The 21,204-nt window shown below is 43.1% G+C and overlaps 1 protein-coding gene and 1 long non-coding RNA gene across 3 annotated transcripts in view; both read right to left on the minus strand.

The window, feature by feature from the left end:
* Positions 1-894: 894 nt before the first annotated feature.
* LOC109515151 (uncharacterized) lies at positions 895-1,478 on the minus strand. Its single transcript, XR_002168124.1, has 2 exons — positions 1,362-1,478; positions 895-1,069 (listed from the first exon to the last, which is right to left on the minus strand). It is a non-coding gene; the product is annotated as an uncharacterized LOC109515151 (long non-coding RNA).
* A 704-nt stretch (positions 1,479-2,182) lies between these two features.
* khdrbs3 (KH domain containing, RNA binding, signal transduction associated 3) overlaps positions 2,183-21,204 on the minus strand; it is a 57,863-nt gene continuing 38,841 nt past the window's right edge. For both annotated transcript variants that reach the window (XM_019868827.1, XM_019868828.1), the window contains exons 6-9: positions 19,520-19,700; positions 12,107-12,189; positions 5,295-5,347; positions 2,183-4,217 (exon numbers count right to left, since the gene is read on the minus strand). In XM_019868827.1, coding sequence (XP_019724386.1) covers positions 4,126-4,217; positions 5,295-5,347; positions 12,107-12,189; positions 19,520-19,700 — 409 coding nt within the window. In that variant the 3' untranslated portion in view covers positions 2,183-4,125. The remainder of the gene's footprint in view (positions 4,218-5,294; positions 5,348-12,106; positions 12,190-19,519; positions 19,701-21,204) is intronic.

Here is a 21,204-nt window from a genome sequence, read left to right on the forward strand (position 1 = left end):
CATAGTGTAAAACGCGGCGCCACCTCCTTTCTTTCTATGCATCCCTAATCAAACAAACCCTGTTTACTTTGCGAACTGGTACCACCCTGCTCCAGATAACATTGTCATTTGAAGTCACTTCAGAGAGCCAGGCAGACCCCGAAGGCGGGAAGGCAGGGATCTAAGCGTCAGGTCGATTGTTGTTGTCTGAGGCTCGGCCCGAGGTCTTCTCCGAGCTTCGTCTCCTCTAATGGAAAACCATTGTCTAGCACCCAGGACATAACGCGCCGCAACGGAATACAGTCAGGCTTTTGTGGACTTACGCACCAGGCGGAATGTTCAACCACCCCCCCACCCCTCCAATTCCCACTGAAAGCTACTTTGGAGATGTAACAGCCAAGGAAGTCGATTCTCATTAAGAGGTACAAGCAGAACAGACTGCACAAGGGTGGGGCTTTCTGACATCATGATTATGCATACAGAACTACAAGGGGGGGGGGGCGGGGGGGGCAAAAAAGAAAATAAAAACAGCTGCCTTTTTTGAACACTCTTAATGAGACTAAACCTCGAAGAGTGTCACAACAATGCAAGAGTAAGGCACTTATTTATTGATGGTAAGTGGTCTGCACGGAGGTTAATTAGCACACAGTGAGTGCGTGATGTCACTTAGCTTTGCATATAAAGCATCTTTTATTTAGTTTTCTCGGCTAATAAGTTGCAGGTACTGTCTAATTGCAGGAGGGAGATGCCGCCCTCCCCCCTCCATGTTCTTGAAAAGAGCGAGTTCGCAGTCAGTTCAGAGCACTCCTGCGCCTACGAAACTTGCGTACATACAAGCGGCTGTGGAAATCGGAGGGAAAATGTTCTCAGACAGATCTCTAGAGAATGAGGAATTCCATTTCGCTCACGGGTTTACTCTTTTTTTTCTTTTTTTAAACGACCTCTTCCTCCTTTTATTGCATCTCAACTTCCCTTGCAGGATTCACCTTTGAACATGTTGGTCCAACACAGTTGCCAATGGGGAGATATATCTTTGGGATCCTTTGTGAGTCTTTTGGGGGTTTCATTTTCTTTGTGCTGTTCGTCACATCTGTGGGGGTTGAGGAAAGAAGAATATGAGCCATCATAAAATATAAGCAACAGCTTTCAGTGCATTGTCTGCCGGTAGCACAACGCCATTAACGTTGCTATCATGCCATTCGCGTCACTTCAAGCGAAATACTAATAATACCAATTTACTGTCGCGATGAAGCAATCTAACTCCAAGTTTTTATTAACATGTAACTAAATATATCCAAAAAATGATGTTCATGTTATTGGGTAGCAGCGCACCAGGTTTGGCTTTAAAAAAAATGGATGAAAAGTCGAGTATGTTTACAAACCTTTTGTGTCAATGAGGTAATGGGTGTCCCAGTAGGTCAACCTAAGGTGGAATATAAGCAACACAATGAGTCCATCAGTTAAAACTGATTAAAACAAAAACAAAAAAACAAAAAACAGACAAGACATATTGCAGTTTACGGATCCATTATGTGCTTCCTTAAAAAAAGTTCAGTTTACATTTGTTGTTAAAGATGGCTAATTATTCTCAGCTTAGCGGCCTAGAAACAGACAAGATAAACATGTTACATTTGAGTTTAGAGAGCGTTTATGTGAAACTATGTTAGGCGAGAGGTTAATCTGGGTCTGGTTGTATTACCTGGTGGGCTGGCGGTCTTTTTAAACAGCTACTGCCGTCCTCGCTCTGCTGAGGTCAGCTGGGGGTCATTTAGAGTCTCTTTAACGGACGGGGCAAAGGCAGGCTCTTTAAATGAGGGCCACGCGACCATATGGAGTAGAGCAGAAAGAGCAATACAAAAAAGGACAACAAAAACAAAAAAAGAACAGAGAGAGCAATCCCCCAGCTGGGCAAGTGAACTTGGCCTGAGAGTGTGACGAGGAGACCTTCACGCTGGGGCTACGAGCCATGTCTGTCAGGGTAAACACTCACAGAGTTAACGTCTGTCTACGGAAGGTGCTCGACATTTTGCGGACAAACGGAGAAGAGAGGCAACGTCGCTGGCACAAAATTCTCAAAATCTCAGTCGCCACAAAGTCAAGTTCCCAAAATCCCACCAATCTTTGTTGTTGTTTTGTCTCCTCTCTGTGTGCCTTTTAGTTTAAATTAAAGTTGGATTTTATCAAGTCAATAACACCAGGGCTTTTTGTTTTGTTTTGTTCCCAAAATGTTTATTCAGCATTGACAAGAGGGAAATATTAAAGGGCTTATATAAGCTCAAAATAAAAATCCATACAAGCTCAACAAGTCTAACTTGGTGGGGTAACATATTCACAAGCGTATGAGTTTGTCATGTTCATAATTAAGCTTTAGAACTTCTATCCTACCATCATGTCAAAATGACCCGTTTAAGCGCACCAAAAAAAAATTACAAGAACCTAAAAATCACAAACAACAAATACCTGTGGACAACTTTGCACATCTGTGAGTTTGATGTTAAATTCCTATTTATTAGATGTATTAAAGAGGTTTATGAACACAACTGTATCATGACAAACAGCTGACAACATCCACATTGCACGCCATGCTTTCATAAGCCCTTTAACAGCGACGTACTAGTATTTTACAAAAATGAGGAAACAGCAATACAATATGTATACAGGTATGACTTGTTTTTTTTTTGTTTTTGTTTTTTGGGGTTTTTTTTTTTTGGAAAACTTTTATCTTACAAGGGACACATTTCCACTTACTCCTCAAAAAAAAGATATCTACAATACCGCACGTCCTACTACTAACCCTTACATCTTTAGCAATGAACCAAAATTTCATTGAAGTATATCGAGGGAGATACATTGAGGTGCACTCGCCGGCTGCGGCGATAGCTCACTGCGACGACTACAAAAGTGAAATTAGCTTGATACAATAGTCTTCGTCCCTGTTACATAACGGAGAGAAACTCAAAACACATTGATTCATAATGTTAATTTCTGGCAAGATGGAAGGACACATCCTGAATTGTATTTCCCAGCAGGAGTAAGGTTGTTTTCCTCAGGACAGTGTGAGGCCCACACCGAAAAGAAAAAAATATTTCAAGAATAGAAATGTATTTTGGAGTCACCGAGTACATTACATACAGTAGTGTGAATTTATGGAGAAATGTTATAACGTGACGAGAAAAAAAGGTGAGAAAAGTGCAGTGTGTTGGATTTTTTTTTTTTTTTTTTTTTTTACAAGACAATGCTATTATATCACAAGAATAAAATCACAATATTAGGGGGAAAAGTAGCTTGTTTTGAAGTTTCATTCAGACAAACATGTTCACATAAATGGTAAATAAAAGTGGACCAAGCACAGAACCCTGTGGTACACCCTTGTGAACAGATTAAATGTCGAAGCATACACCATCTTATCGAATGAACTGCGACCGGCTTCCAAGATAATGTAAAGTTACTCAACTTTTGATGTCCCCCGCCATGTGTGGTGAGGCCATTTTTTTTTTTGTGAAGCTGAGCTGTCCAGTATTTGTTTATGGACGAGACATGTGGCGAACTCATCAGGCAGTTACGCTTCATGCTCCGTGTGAGAACTATGTTTTAGTTTTTGCCCCACATATTGACAATTCTGGGATTCCCGTATTTGCAGATTTTTGGGGGGAACCTGTCCTCTGTTATTTGGGTAGAAATGTCACCTATTCCCTTTGTTTTTATGCTCAGGCTAAAGCCTATTCTATAAACATATTGCTTTTTGAGCCTTCTAGTGGCATCTTGGTGTCTACGAACTATGTTGAAGCAAGCTGAGGAGCTTCATTACAAGGACTTTGCCACCATCTTGTGACATTAACAGGGCACTTATAAACGTTTTAGCGGGGGCTTCATTTCAGGGCTTGGGACACTGTCTTATGTTATGACAACTTTTTCTTTATGTCCTCACTGTCATTATGATATTACAATTTTATTTCTCTGTGAGGCAGTGGGGCTTCCTTTTTTAGAACCAGATTTCACTCAGAGTCTTTCTAGAGATTTTATGTTTTAAATCTCACATTTTAGCATTGCTAAAAATGTGGGGATGTCCATTAAAAAAAAAAAAAAAAAAATCCATTACTTGGGTTGGAACTGCCACGAGGTTTCGGGCGTGGACCGTGACACAGTTCAGTATCTGGAGTACGGCTGCTCTCTGTACACTCCCTTGGTCGTCCTCGCCGACTGCGCCTTGCTGTGACTGTTTGCCCACTCTTCTTGACCTGATTAAACAGGATTGCAAAGTTACTGAACCACCCGCACATCAAAACCTTTCACATTTCCGGAGCAACGGGCTACTGATGCGACTCATACCTTGGCAGAACTCCTCTCAGATAATTGAACGAGATGATCAAACGTCTACTTGAAAAGGGCCCGTTTAGAGGCTCCAACCAGGTCACAATTACCAGGAGCCCAGATCAGCCGCGGGTACTTTCCGTGCGAAAGTGGCGCTATCGATGGCACCTTTTGTCTGATCTGAAGCCAGTGCCAAGACTTCCCTGGAGCTCAGACTCACAAAGGCTTGTGTATTTTTTTTCCCCCGCCCTCTGCGTACAAGCTGCTGGCAGCACACAGCCGATACCCCTTAATTAAACCTGTCACCCTTTCAGGGGGTGTCACTTTGAAGAAATACACCGTTTTAACCTTGTGTTTTGAAACCAAGGATAGGCCCCCACTTGGATGCCGTTATTAGCTTCCTTTGAGCTGTCGCCCTTTGGGTGACCCATGCCGAGAGAATACAGTAAAACACTTGGCAGGTTTATTTTATGTGGCGCCACGCAACATACTAATGAGCTCAATGAGCGTGATTCTTTTGCCTACTGCCCAGAAAAGTTGGAAAGTTGTTTGCCAATCGCTCTGACTAAAAATACGGTACTGCATACAAAATACCCAAAACATTTTTTTTTTTAAATCACAATGTCAAATAGTCGTCAAAAGTGGAAGTGAACCAAGCCACTGCAGTCAGGGGTCTAACAATGAAGCGAAAAAAATAATCTCAATGTTGTGATGAATGGTCGCATTATGGAAAAAAAGTAACCAAAGTCATGCAGTAATGCTACTAGACTAAAGTTATAAGTTGAATAATCAACTAATTCAATATTATGGCTTAATAGTATAGGAGAGAGAACACTAACGATTACGATACCAGTCACAATTTTTGCAATTCAAGCAAGCAAAATACAACAGAGAGGATGAGTAAATGAGCTCTCAAGCCTGTAAGTAGCTGGGGGACATAAGCGGGACATCGGTGTGAGATGGCAGACAAGATGCTAATACGCAATTTTTTTTTTTTAACTCACCATACAGCTCATATGATTCACCGCCTTGTCCATATTCATAGTAGTCATCTGAGCTGTAAGCAGACAAAAAAGCAACCAAAAAAAAAAAAAGCATCATCAGTTTTGTTCAATTGATTCTTGTCAACATTTACACAATCTCCACTTCACAACCAACAGGCAAACACTGACAACATGTACAAAGACTGAGAAATGCTTCTTCGCTCTGGCTAGTGCAGCTTTAGAGCACCTTGTTGTCAGCCAGTGTCCATGTCAAGTACAGAGAAAATAGAAGAGCAAAGTGTGTGTGTGTGTGTCCGACTTGACAACCTGAATGTGGACATGTTTTTCATGCAGGCATGGCCACACGTTAGAGCGCCTTGTTTTGTACATGTCTGCTCAGCATCCTTTAGCACAACTTTATTCACCGCCCAAGGTTCCTAATTTTGTTTTACGCTGTTGGTTTTTGTATTCTTTAATTACCGCTGGTCGCATATCGTGCTTCTCTGACTTTCCTGTAATTAGTGTAAATGTCCAACAACAACAACGAAAATGCAACATAAAAGCAGAATTCCGGCGCTATTTATTTGTGATTCTGCGAGAATGGGTCTGCCACCATATTTCCACGCAACCGAGCATTGAGATCGATGAGAGGTGGCATCCTTAATGAAAAACAAAAAGACGGGGCCAGTCAGGTCCGCAGCAAATTCGTTCACGTGCACCCGAGACACTGACAGAACAATCGGTTCAGTCGCGGTGGAGGCAATTCATCATAAGGCTGCCACGAAGTCGACACTGGCCATCACACCTGGGCCCTTGTTGCCTGTCTTGTCTGTCTGTCTGTCTGTCTGTCACGTGGGGCCTGGAAGTGACAACGGGCGTCTCGCTACCTCGCAGATTAGAAGGCAGAAAGCACCTGAAACCTCAGCGCCACGCAACCGCTCTGGGCGCGGAGGTGACAGATTGGAAGTAACGAATAACGGTTTATTTTAAACATGGCGTGACAGCAGCGGGGGGGCTTCGGCAGCAGCGGATGCTAAAAGGCAACAAGATTGCTCCTATTTTGTGTATTTTTTTTTTGGATTGACGTGGACAGTTTGATGCAGAACATTTAAATGAAGCGACAAAGAGGTGTGAAAGTATTTTGAAATGTCGCTAGTTTTTTTTTTAAATGGAAAATCGTGCTAGGGAAACAACATCTAAAGCGGGCTACAAACATGTTGATGATTGTAAATTAAAGTCAACAGCCCTAAGAGCCACACTTAACAGCCAGTGACATCAATGTTTTATTGTGGGGTTTTTTTTTTCTTTTCTACAAGACATTGAGGTCAGTAGAGGACAGCGGGAGGAATCATCTTAAGAGCACTTTGGTGGCTCAGTGACACGAGACCGCTCCGTACGGAGGCTTGTGACTTAAGCGTGGCTGAGCATAAATTTGACCGTGCTAACAATGTGACAACAAACAATGCAGTTTAGACAATGTGTTGGGGCGCCTTTCTGCCAAAAAGTCAGGCTAACGGCAATGTGTGTGTGTGTGTGTGGGGTTGGATGTGTGGCTTCCAATCAGCCTGTGGCATATGTGCCAATGTGAATCTTGCATTGATGTCAAGTCACTGGAAGATCGGTGGCACTACTCATTGACTGAGGGAGTTTTGAGAAGGTCAAATAAGCCACGATGAGACTGACTTCTTTCTTTCTTTTTTTTTTTAAATAAGCATCATGATATTCTAAGAATCCTTTTGTCAAAATACAAACTGAGCTAGAGGACACATTTTGTTTAATGATGGGATTTCCCATTTTCCGAATGTATCAGTAAAAAAAACATTCTAGCTAGTACTAACACCAATCCAGGGTGTAGCCTGTCATATTTTTGATCTTGATTTATTTTAAGCATCTTTCCTAGTCAGTTGAGCTCGAAACTGCCACTGCTGCACTTACCGCTTCTTCTCAGTCACACAAATGAAGCTGACAGCAGGAAACCAAAACTGCACTTCAAGGTCACGATTCACCTGCATTTTACGTGATCCATTTACAAACATGACGACGCTTGATTTTAATCGGCATTGCTAGAGAGGTATTAACTAACCAGAATTTAAAGACAACGGTGTTTCTTGAAGTGCTGTTCTTGCATCACTCATACCAGTGCCAGGGTGAAGGCACTTTTTATTATGAGTCTCACCAAAGACATGTTTGGCATCTGATCACACCCAAAAACTCATCGACGCACACATACTCCATGTATTATAGCAATTCAACCTAAAACTAATAAAAGCTCAAATGAAGCATTTTCAAAAAATACAAACAAAAAGTGAACAAACCTATTGTAAAAACTAATTAAAACAGAATTTTTAAAAAATGAGTCAAAACAAAATAAATGGTAACTATGGTGAAAAATACCAAACTATTCTAACCCAGTTTAAGACACGATCAGAAGTGGAAAAACAACCTCTGTGCCCATCATCTGTGATTAATTTTGTCTGTCATGCGGCACGTGGATCTAACATGCGATATGGCGCTGCCACAGGTGTAAATGAGTTTTGCCGTTCTAAATGAGGTCATATTTTGATTCGATATTCATTCGGAGAAGGCCACCGCTGCTTTGTGTCGCCTCACAAAGAGTAGAGCACATCTGTCCGGGCCAGGAGACACTAAGACAACAGCAGCGGCAGAGCATGTGTCTTTCAGGGAAGGCGATTCCAGGCTTACTTTCCCTCAGGTTTAAAAAAAAAAAAAAAAAGAAGCTTGCAGTGCATCTGTCATTTCTGTAAATGCCTCATCCTGAGCCCTGATGTTGTTGTTAGGGCGAAACAGATGGGAGTGTTAAAATTGAATGATGTAGTACACGTCCCGGGTGGACTGTGTTTTCTTATGCCGCCATTACTCTTGCCGTCCTTGGTGATGAATCTGAGGAGACCTCAGAGGACGTTAAAGGAGGCTGCAGGGGTACGAGGGAGAGGATTGAATCGTTTAAATGATGCAAGGCAGCCACCAGAGGGCAGGTTTTGCAGCTACCGCGCCACCACATTCCATTCTCCAGGTGCGCCATAATAGAGGAAGGCGTTCTCCATCGCACTGTGTAATCCATTTCAGTACAGTACAATGTTCTGCGCAAGATGGTGACAACCAGATTTGTGCACCTACAACTCAGGTCTTCTGCATTGAAAAACAAATCAACGGTAGTTGTAAAAGCAGATGTCCAGATGGGAGACAATTAAAAGTTTGTCACCACTTGTGTAGTTTTACAATGCGAACGTTTCTCCTCTATTCAGGTGATCTACTCTTGGGTGTTTGTGCAGCGTACCTTTGCACATTTGTCCACTTCAACGCTGGCAAATTGGCCCCAAAAGCAGCCGGAGAGCAATGTTGTGCAAAAAGCCAGCGGAGCGGCGAGGGCGTCGGACAATAAAGCACAATATGGGCGCTGTTTTGTTACCAGCACAAAAATGTTAGTGCAGCATTTTAGTGGTGAAAGGTTTTCTAACTTTGCATCAGCCCCTCTTTTTCATTGGCCACTTTAAAATGGGGGAGAATAAAAATGGCATTTTTCTCCTCCAAAAGCCATTTTTTTCTTTTTTTTTTTTTTTTAAAACCAGGACCACATTTCCTCTGGTGACACACTTCTGTGATGCCCTTTTTGCAATCACGCCTTTCATTCTTGTCTGGCACCGGCTTGCAAAGGAAAGTGCTGAGTGCAAATGCCCCACACAGACCCTTCTGATTGCGACAGCCCGGTGGTGATTTTTTATTTTTTTTGCAGACAAACAATACAAAAGAAAAGAAAACATCTGAGGCAAAAGCAGCACCATTTCCTGTTCCCAGTTTAGTTGGGAAATGAAGCTCACACACAGTCAAATGCCAAAATCTTCTAGATGGATACGCTGATTGCCCAATAGTACAGCTGATTACAAAGCTAACACTCAAGCTGACCCCGCCTCCCATGTAATCATTTTAAGAAGGCGCCTAAAGTCCTTTTTATGAAAAATACAGCCACTCATTCTTTTGACATCAGTTAAAAAATGTAACGGCATGAAACGTCCAATATGCTTCTTTGAGCAGAGGTGTATTTTTTGAACGCCTTCCCCCAGCCACAGCTCCCCCCACCTCTATCTCAGATGCGGTCAAATTCCCGCTGCAGCACCTGTCAGTCCTCTTGATGAGCTGTCAACTTTGAAGCAACATCAAGGCACATAGCAGCACTGCAGGTGTCTGAGTCTGACAGCTAGCGCAGCCAATTGGCTAAATTTATAGAAAGAAGGTGGGGGGAAAAAAAGACTAAACGGCTCTGTCAAAGGGGGCTGGCAAATATAGCACAGAGCACCGAAGAATAATAAACGCATGGAGTTCGTGTTTTGCAGGAAGGTGTCCTTTCCTTTGCCACATCTTGCTTGGGAATGTTGTAAAAAGTCTTCACAAGGTGAGGTCATTTCGGTTTAGAAAATGTTTTTGAAAAACGAATATTAGTGTCAAAGTGTATTCATGTGCACCATCCTTTTTGCAAATAGAATTTCAGAACGGTCACTCAGTTGGTTGTTAACTTAGCTGCGTGTATCATTGCGGCCAAAAAGAGAATAGTGCCATGTCACATTGTTTCAGTTTTTTTTTTCCTCATCAAATTTGAGTTCAATTGGTTTACGCTGCAGTGGTAAAAGAAAAAAAAAAAAAAAAACGCATTGTATATAAATGCGAATGCCTTTGAGAAGGTGTCATGACAGCAATCTGTTAATGCCAAGAAATGCGGTTTGTGTGCCTACGCGGTTCTCTTGTCTACGTCTTGTGTTAAAATTTACACTTGCTTCAAAAGGGATGCAGCTGCCATTTAAAACACCGTCACGCATCGATCTGTGCACCGGCGGGCCCTTGGGATCCATCACGATCCAAAGCAAAGGTAAAGGGGAGGGTGTGCGCTGTTTAAAAAAAAAACAAAAAAAAAAACGTCATCTCTCAAGTGTGAAGCACGAAATAACACTCGAGTCGCGGCCGAGCTGCGAGTATGATCGCTGGTCCGTGACCTCAAGTATCTAGCCGGGTGCCACCCATCCATTTTTATTTATTTATTTCCAAATAGAAAGACCCACCCTTGTATTTGCGGATAAATGTAAAGAGTTTGCTCGAGCGGCCGTCTTAACCTTAGCGTTGGAGTGGTACTTAAGCAGGCTTGTGATCTCCCCTGAGCTAAGCACTCTGAAGCCAAGAGAGCTTGTGTGTTTTACCAACTTGTTAGGAGGAAGCTGTGATCTCCTAAGGATGACTGCCACCGCCGCTGTGTCGCACCCCCAGGCCCTTGCTTGATTGTGTGAATATCACTAAAATGTCTTCAGGATGTGTGAAAATAGCTTTTTATCTCAGGTCACACGTGTTAAGTTGTAAAAGTTGTATTGTGCTCACCACGCGGTCACCGAGCAGCTCAGCTTTGCTCGGCCGGGGAGCCAAATTTTAATCAGGAAGAAGAAACGCAAGGCAAGACTGTGGCGAAATGGATCTTTGAAAATAAGAATGCCAATCAGTCCTCACCAACTACCGGGAGTGGTCACTCATATGGCCGGCCAGGTACGAGAAATGAGCAGCTATTGAGAATTAAAAAGTCGAGTCCAGGTTGCGATGTGTAGTAGCAATATTGAATCTGTGAAACTCCTCCAAAATGTATGTCAAGCACAAATCACACCCTATTGCTGAATCAAATTCACATTATGTGGGGGAAATCTAACACCCATTAAGGCACTGTAAAACTGCATTTACGCATGCGGCATTACAAAAAAAAAAAAAAAAAAGCCTCTGTCTTCTGCTTCAAGTTCACTTTCTATCAGCTTGGTGGTAGAAGCCATCGGGCTAATTCGGTGCTGTTACATTTTTTTAACTGACTGTCAATTGTGCTGCTTGTTATCCATCGGCAAGTATCAGAGGTGTAATAGAAGCGAAAGAATGCCAGCTGTGACCAGAGTGTGTTGAAAGCAATTGTCGCCGCCGTGATGAAAACGCATCTAATTATTCTGATTAGAATAAGTGGCAATGCCTGTCAACACGCGCGTGACTTGTTAATGACAATGGTGAGTTCTTTTTCTCTCTCTAAGTTACGAACGTTGATATGTTGAAAAAAGAGGGGGCAGGGGGGTCACACGATCACACTATGATCTATCCTCCACCCCAACAAGATAAACCCCAGGTGACATCAAGTTCATCCCGACAGAGCCATAAAGGAAAGCATCGACCAGCTTGCTCACGAAGGAGAAATACGGCTACTTCCTCACCCCTCAAGCTGTTGCCAATACAATCCAATTGTGGACATTCTAAGTGGGCCAACAGTCATTATTTCTGTAAAAAATGGTGCTGGCAGACATGCATTGTTGCACACTGTTAAAATACTGCAGGACACAAAGCAAAAGCCTTTTGACCTAGCGCGGCATGGGAAGAGCGATCGCTCCCTGGATACAAAGAAATCAATATTCTGCATTTATGTGGAGGGCTCTTTTGTTAAATGGACAAACATCCCCTTATGAGTGTTTACAATGAATGCAGTTGCCACAAATTACAAAAAAAAAGAACTGTGTGACCCATCTTAAAAGCTGACTGTTTAAATGGAATTTAGCGATCACCTTTAAAAAAAAAATGCCAAAGTCAAGCTGGGAAACAAAAACCTCATTAACACCAAGATCATCGGAGCGTGACCGCCGCCGATTAGCTCACGCTCAACAATTGGATTGTAAATCAAGTTCAACATTGGCGGATATTTGCAAAATTCAAACTAGTTAATTTACTCTCTGATGAGCTCGACTTGAAGACGATGAAACACTCCGGGACTGCTTGGTGAGTCAAGGGAAGATCGCAAAAACAAAACTTACTTCTGCCCTTGGTTGGTGTAGTTGTTGTCGTAGGACTCGTATCCTTGGTCATCATACGCCGTTCCATAGCCGTCGTCGTAGTCCTGAAACAGAAGATTCCGACAATGACGTAACTATCCCAAAGGTAACTAAAGAGTTTTCGGCAGTGGTCCCTAACCTTTTTTTTTTTTTTGTGTGTGTCACGGAACAGTTGAATGGAGAACAAAATTAATCAACACATTACGAAATGTACCACTCAGGAATAATAAAGTACGCCTGATAATGTAAACATAATCATAGTGACGTTATGATCCTACCGACGGCGCGAGCGTCATTGTTACTTGCAAATGGGACTGATCAAAAGACGACACGACTGATTGCCGCTTTCATCCGGTGGCTAGCGGCTCATCATTAGCGACTAAACTGCTAATGTTTGTGTGGGCAGGCTGTTGCAAACTCTGCTCGCATTTTCCATGCTTTCTAATCGGGTGCTACTTGTTCAATTGACTCAACGGGCTTCTTGTTTTGCTTTGTTTTGTTTTTTTGACAAGATATCACGCATAGCAGCTTCCTCCTCCAAGTTGCTTCGGAGAGGTCGCTAGCGGAGGAACGTCTCTTGTCAAAATGGTTTCATCTCCGAAAGTCACGGCTGCCCATCAGCGGTGCGTTTCGCTGTTAACGTTTGGACAATTTATTAGGCTTGCTTTTTGTGCACTGCTCCTTCTTTCATTTATTGGCAAATTCTGTTTATTTCAACTTGCGAGCCAACGTTAGAAGGAAGACTCCGACTGGCTGGAGTTGCGCACATTTCCTCCACGTCTGATGGAGTAATTTCGACCGTAAGGCTTAAAAATCACGTGGCATCAAAACAGGCCAATCTGCTTCCTATGCTCGGGCCGCAAGAGCAGCGCCTGCATCCGCTTTGTATCAATTGAGTGACAGCGGGATGGAAGGACACGTGCGGCGGTCACGTCTCATCACCGCCTCAAAGCCTGAGCCTTGAACATCTGTTTGGACCGTGGCAATGTACCCCCCCCCACCGCTGCCCCACCCGTCCTAATTCGGAATAAACGGGACTTACGTTGCACAAAAGGTTTCGACCCCTAGCGACGTGCCTCCTCCCCCCACTGCGCACTTCTCAGCTAATTCCATCGCCGTCTGATTTGCATGCATGAAATTAATGTCTGCAAGATTTAGCCCCACAAGAAATGCTCATCACATCCACTTTATTATGAAGGTACTAATGCCTGATTACAAGTGCACTTTTTTTCTTCAAAATGACAGAGTTCAAATGAAGTCTTATATCGTTCAGTCTCCTGGAAAAAAAAGTGTGAGGTATTGTATGACCGAGATGTACAAAGTTCTTCAATCTGTGTTCAGTACGTATAAGCTTAGTAGGCAATGGAATGAGAAATTGATTCAAATATGGGGCACCACGGGTGTCAGTTGGCTCCTGAGCATAAACTCAATTTGGGTATCAAGTTTTATTCAGTCAACCCCCCCGCCCCCCCACCACCCTCAATTTGCATTCATTATTTCTTTATTTTAAATAAACTGATTGGCTATTGATCCGTCCTGGGTGTAACCTAACTCTCACTAAAGCCAGCCTACATCCCAGCTTACTGTCAAAAGGCGATAAGGCAAATAGTTGAGAATAAATGGCTCCCAGGCCGTTGTTTGGAAGCCCCCTGATACAGAGTTGATTTCTACCAACATGCATGTTTGTGTACAATTTGCTATTGAAATTCTGGCAGGAAGGCATTTGTTCTAAAAGAGTCAAATGTTTATTATGTGACTCACCGCATGTAACGAGACGTTTTAATTAAAATACGGATGCGACACAGAAACGTGTGACAAGCTATGACGTCAATAAGCAAATTGCATTCGCATTATTGCCCGACAAATTGCCCGGCCACTCCAGTCCTTGCTCCCTGCACAAAGTGAACAAAACACAACCTCGATATGAAATCACAATTGCATCCAGTAAGCGAGTGGCTTATCTCACAGAAAGCACAGCTTTCCCTCAGTCACTCTAACAGACAGACTGCTGAAATAAACAAGGTAAAATGTCAGAAATGTCAGCCTGAGATGCAATCTTTTTGTGTTTAAAAAAAAAAAAAACAACGACAAACTCTGAGCAGTGTTTATTTTTATTGTTATAAAGTTATACCTATTATCCAACTCTAAGTCGAGGCTGGAAAAAAAAAAACTATTATCCAACTCTAAGTCTCGGCTGGAAAAAAAAAGTGTTGTCATAAATATTGAATAAGCAGCGACACAAAAAGTAAAACCATGTAGCACGGCGGTGAAAACACAGTCTTAGCTGTCAAATAAAATCACTCCGGTACTTGTATACAGTCAAAGGGTGCGCTGGATAACAAAGTCGGCTGTCACGTGCGGAAAAAGCATCCGAAAAAAAAAAAAAAAATCCCCACAACGAGGACAGACAGCCGTCCGTCCGTTTGAATGCGGTGCACGCAGGCGATTGCTTTCACTCAGCATGTGAAAATGGTCGCAAAAAACAGAACAATACGCAGCTGCCTCGACTTCAGAGAAATATTTACATTTTCACTCGGCCCTCAAGAGGAAATATGGAGCTTTGATACAAAATTCATGCATGATCCAGATACTATAGTTCTCCATACGGCCATTTGATCATAAATTAATGAGCTTATTGTTTTTTTTTTTGTTTTTTTTCATTTGAGCTTGAACCTGGTGAGAATGTCGATGCAAAAATAATAAAACCCAAGTTCGCAAACTTCCAAATGACTTACTGTACATCTGAAAGCAAGTAAATAGGACTATTGGGTGTGTTCTCATGAGAATCGAGTTGGAAAAACCTGCACCGTTTTCATAATATATTCAAACTGGACTATTTCCCAACAACATGTGTCATACTGTGTTTGCATATAGCTTTGTGCATAATTCCAAGTTCCACCACTCAAATATGTCCGTTTTCTACTAATTGCTGTGCTAACGGCCACAAAATTCCTGAGAGAACACGCCTGACGGCGAATTGGTTTATCATGGCTTTGTTTTACATTCCGCACTGCCAAAAAGTGGTTAAACAATGGACTTGAGTCTTTATTGTGGCTTTAATTGCATCCCCATTGAGTTCGTACAAGTGCTTTGAGGCGCTTTAAGGTGAAATCTGAGTGTGGACTCGACTCACTGGATGGTTCTGGAGGATTTTAATCAAAGCATATTTCAAGTGGGTCAATGTACACAAAACAGCACTTACAACAGGGGTAGGTGTGACCTATTTCAGCGTCGGTTTCTATAAAATGTTAGTCCTCTCATAAATCTGGAAATAACGGGCACGAACTGGATAGTGAATTCTCAGATGCCCACCCCTGCCACCAAACGTGGCAATATTGTTTATATTACTAAAATAAAGATGGGGCAACAGCCGGGGACAAAGCACAAGCATTTTAATTTTAGTTGTTGAGATTTTTATGACGAATGAATCATCTCTTTTGACAGGCCTCAATATGGCTGAAAATTGGCCAGTGCTTGCAAACACTGCGGAAAGTATCCTGGTGGAAATGTACAGTGGATGTAACGCAACCCTGCAAAAGCCGGGAAAAATTATCCTACCACGAAAAAGAAAAAGTTCCGAGTATTGCACATGAAATTGAATCATATGTCGGCCATCTTGCAGTGAGGCAGCCATTTTGGGTGAGTTCCGTGGCTCTCTGACAGACCGCCTCTAGGAAATTCCCCAAAATGTCAGTACTGTATTAACTTTTCAAACACCAAATAGAATATTTGCGAATGTAAAAAGACAAACAGTCGAATTTCTCCAAATATCAAAACGTAGTACAACCTACTCAGTCAAAGAGTTGCTACCGTACTTCCCCGCTCTTCAATTCGTGAAGTACCGAAAATGAGCTGATGTTCGAGATGCTAGTTAGCCACGCCAGGTGCCCCTGTACTGTCATCAATTGTCGACGCGTTCATTCTAGTTGCAAACATTCATTTCAAAACAGTTGTCATCTTGACATGACCATGAATGTGTACAGAGTGAGGTGCGGCGCTCTCGTAAATGTGATCACGTATTGGACATGTTACCGCTTCGAGTAGCTGCTGTTCTTAAGCATTCCGCTTGTTAGTATTCCGCTCTCTCCCCTGAACTCGGCACTGTCAGTTCAAACAGTTCCCTGGATGATGCACTCCATTTGTATAACCTTGTACTGAGGAGCATATTAACCTTTAACGGTGTTACTGCCATTTATTAGAGTCCCCTTCCCTTTACAAGCGAGAGCTTGTCGACTGATAAATCACCTTGTCGGCGGATTCTTTTCTTCGGCGTCAAACGTGTGGAAAATTGTTGGAAATAAGACGGCGGAAATACAGCGAGTGAAGCTATTGAGATATCTGATATCGCCCCCTTTTACTCGAAAATATCTTGGCGAGCACAATAACGCAACACGCCTGCAACACTGCTGTGCCCACCCCCCCCCCCCCGAACACGAGACAGGGGCAGATAGCGCTCCCTAAGTGACTCTTTCATTTGTATGCCAGAGGACGGCTGAGAGGCGTGTTGTTAAAAGATAAGGGGCGGCCTCTGAGGCCACGAAAGACGAACAGAGGGCTCGCTTCTCTGTGTTACTACAGCGCTATCACTGCTGCTCCACTGTGCTCCACAACAACACCGCAGCAGATAGGGCGACATCGATACGCCCCCTGCGCAAGGCTCAACTTCATTTGGGAAAATCAACCCATTTCTTCAAACGGTGACCAGGGGTGTTTGTTTACCCCATTGCAAGAGAGCAGCGGGCATCTCTCCGGGCTAAGGTGATGAAAGGAAGACTTGTTCTTTGTACAAACGCAAATGACATTTTTCACAATTGGACTGCCGATGCTTTAATCTTCAACCGCCACCATCACAATGGATGAATAAATAAACCAAGATAACTCTTTGTCAAAACCGAGAGTTATAGCTCAATTGAAAAAACAAAATTACACCCTGATAGGAGAAGTCAAAATAAACAACCGAGGTAATATGCTTGCACGACCCTGCGCGCCTTTTGTAACTAGGGATGGGGATGTTCAGATTCAACTCATCACTTTCCAACTCCTGTTCAATCACCGCCACTGAAAGTACATCGAAAATAAAGATCAAATGTTCTCATAGGCTTGACCGAAGCATTTAATTTCTCGCTTCATGAGCAACCACAGCGCACAAGCCTGTGATTGCTCGGAACATGGTGTCCATTAGCAGGGGGCCGGTCGTTGTGGAATTACGGTAGTTCAACACCAGCCCATGTAGTGCTTTGTCAAGAGCCACACATGATACATACGACTCTCTTAGGACTTAACTGTATTCACGTTTCACATCTCTGTAAGCAAAACTGATTTTGTGACAAATGCCTCGGCTCTCTCTGAGATCTCTCTCTTTTTATAGTCTTGGTTTAGTCGCACCTTGAATCAAAATTCACATCTTCCCCGCGCTTCGCAGCAAGCGCGGGCCATTAATGAAACAGCCCTGCAGAAATCCCCACGCATTGAAAAGAGGAAATGGAATAGCGCTGCCTCTGCTTCACCTCCAGGCCGCGGTACATCCGGGACGGGCCACCGGCCCATCAATTACACCCATACGGCCCGCCATTCGATTTGCACACCTACACTGGGAGGCATTTTAGATCAAAATGTGACGCCTGGCTCACGCTGACCAGCGGATGACCTTCGTGCTGCAGCAGTGGATCGGAAAGAGAAAATGCAGAGGAGTTTCACCCATCATCCGCCCACCGACGTGTCCATCACTCGCTGCAATAATCCATCTGGACGAGCATATATTTGCCAATTCCTTGACTTGTACGTGTACATGCACCCCACTCACTCATCCATCCGTCCAACAAGTCATCCATTCCACTGAATTCCCAGCTGGGCATCATTTACAATCGCAATCCATTCAGGATATAGTAAATGAGAATGAGGAAAGCAAAGCAAGAACGTTAAAAAAAAAGGACTAAGCCTATAAATGGACAAAGGGGAACAGTTTGAACAGGATGCAATTAACACTGCTTGGCTCTCGACAAGGCTGAACATGTCCAGCTTGGCCTGGGGGACATGAGGAAAATACTTTTTTTTTTTTGCCTGTGTACATGAGTGTGAATTGGTATTGGAATTGAATAAGCCACACCAAATGCACATGAACAGCAAGCGTCCTAGTCTTAGCATCCAAAGAGCTTCATGTCCACAATCAAGTTTCCATAATATGTTAATGTTTCTATTTAGTTCTGCACACTAGTAGGACAACGACATGCTACCAGTGAGGCAAAACTGTGTACTCGTTTACATCTGTGTGCTACTATTAGATAAGCGCTCGATGTTAACCAGTAGAATTTTATAAAGCCATCGCACCGCACTAGTGGATTGATTATGTTAATAAGAATAGAATAAGAATAACTGCTTTGCATAGTAAGCAAAAAAAAAAAAAAATCCACCAACGCCAATGCCATGATTTCGACAAACTCGTAGTATCATTTTGGCAGACTAGTTGAACAGCTACATGTTACTCATGTGGTACACAGAAAGATTTTTTTTTTTTAGGTGGGGGGGTGGTAAAGGGACACGTGTAAACTGTTTTGAATTCAGAACGAATGCCTAGTGTGTCTTCTCTAATAAAAAGGACAGCTGGAGCATGTTTTACAAGTCCGGGAATGAATGCATGTTTAAACCGAAGACGAAGCGGGAACATCACTTTGTCATGTCATTGATGACTACAAAAGGGGTTTGTCAGCACCTGATGGCAAACACTTGGCTTGCGACGGTGATGTATTCGGATAACACGGAGCAACTCATTCTGCGTCTAATTTGCCGCGATGTGCTTAGATTTATCATCTGGCAGATGCCCCGGGATCCTTTTTTTTTTCCCTCTACCCTACCGGATACACAGGTGCCAGTGTCGGGGGCTGTAGTTTACAATGGTGACAATGATGGGAAACAGCTGGTGCGGGAGTCATTCCCTCGACCTCCACGCATTTGAATTGCAACCCGCTGAATAAAGCTGTCACATGTGCTTAGGCACGGGCCGCTGCGGTAATAACGCAAGTCGGGCCACCTCCACTCTTCCGTTTCTTAACATTGGGATGTTGAGGCAGGAGCTGCTGGCCCCATCCGGCTTGACAAAGTGGCACAAGATGTTTCCACAAATGCGCAGAAGCCATCACTTAATCTCTTGTAGATTTAGATATCGCACCCACATCTCTTTTTTGACTGCACAGGCAAAAAAAAAAAAAAAGAAGAAGAATATATAGCCCATACACCATCCATTCATCTATTTCTCATACTGCTTCCCCTGTTAAGGGTGACAAGGAACTGGAGCACATCCCAGCTGAATTTGGGAAAAAAACGGACTATAACGTGGACTGGTCATGATTAAATCAGGAAAAGAGGAGACTGATCGATATATCGGCAACAGTCACTTACATATTCGTCATAAGTGTCCTGGACAATGGGTGGAACCGGTCGATATGCAGTTGCCGGGGGAGCTCCCCTGGCTCGTTGCACCCCCCTCCCTCTTGCAGATGCTGCGCGGCTGGGCGGGGCTCCTCTGGGCGCCGCTCCCCTTGGCATGGCCGCGTGCAAAGGGGGCACTCCTCCTCGACTCCTGACAGGGCACACAAACGCCAAGCTTGAGCCAAAAGTGCGTAAAACCACGAGTCGAGTTTTTGCAGTAAGCAGCACGTGATAAATTATTTGAAGTAGATATACATGTGTGCGCTGTGTCAACGTCTCGCCAAAGCATTTCAGGATACGGTTACACTCATAGTATTGTATATCGTCAATAATATATGATGTCAACTGCAATCACGCTCATTATGACGAGCTGCCTGCATTGACTGTCTGAAAGGAAGCTGCCTTCCACACCGGCTACATTTCGTCTACATTACGCCTCTGTTAGTAGTACAAACACGCAAGCATGCCATTGAGTGGGAAAATACCGTACGAGGCCCTGAGATTTGGACCTGGACCGTCTTCTGACTCTTCCCACTGAGCTGACACAAAACGCTGCAGTTTTCTATGTATGAAGTCAAAGGTTGGCTGAACTTGCGGTTTGTGAAAGGTGTCAACGCTTTTATCGGGTTTTATCAGCGAAATATAGTCTCTAAGGGCAGTTAAATGATGTGTAGCAATAGAAAAAAAAAACCCACAAAAGGTGGCTCTGAGGGTCATTTGCTTTCTGTCGTTTTTCATTCCGTGTGCGCGGCGCATCGGTGCAACCTGGGATTCTTAAGACTATCACGGACAGTGGCGGATGTTTACTTGAAAGGAACGAGAACAGGCTGATGCTGAGTCGGTCAAAGAGTTAGGTCGAGGGCCAAGGTTTTTTCCCGAACATTTTTTTTTTAAATCCTTGAATTCAAAGCAAAAAGAAACCAACAAATCTTAGTGAAGAAAACTTGCACTCAACCTCTCTCAATACATTGGATTTGAAACCCATCTTGCATGGTAGGCACTAATCACGTCTTGAGTTAAAACCTAGCCAATTATATCTAAACGCAGAGCAACATATCAACAACCCGGGTGTCCTTGGTTAACAGATTCTAATATAAAGCGTGTTGCTTTTCTTTTATAGCAAATATAAACAAATACACACTTGTGTGTGTGTGTGTGTGTGTGTTGTGTGTGTGTGTGTGTGTGTGTGTGTGTGTGTGTGTGTGTGTGTGTCTGTGTGTGTGTGTGTGTGTGTGTGGAGGGGTGTTCTTCAAAGCGCTAAAAAAATTGGAAAAAAAAAAACTTGTCTCAAAGGAAGCGAGACTCTGGAAGCTCAGAGGGATGGCGATGATGAAAGCAGGCCCCTCACTCGCAAATAAAGACTTTTGTGCTCATATATTCATTTTAAAAGTCCAAGCTCTTATAAGATTAAAAAAAAAAAAAAAAGCACCACATTTCAGAAGACACCTTGTTGATCCATTCCTTATTTGACCTTGTATGTAATTAGTCGATAAGCCACTTCAACGCTGCATGCATTCAAATCAGCATGTTTGTCTTAAATAACACAAGAAAACAATTACATAATGCGATAAGATATCTTCACGGAAAACACACCGTCTTAGAATTTCTTGCCCTTTAAAAATCGCTACAAAAACACAATGGTGTCTCATACTGAT

This window comes from Hippocampus comes, unplaced genomic scaffold (assembly GCF_001891065.2).
Source record: "Hippocampus comes isolate QL1 unplaced genomic scaffold, H_comes_QL1_v1.1 scaffold225, whole genome shotgun sequence".
NCBI classification, from domain to species: Eukaryota; Metazoa; Chordata; class Actinopteri; order Syngnathiformes; family Syngnathidae; genus Hippocampus; species Hippocampus comes.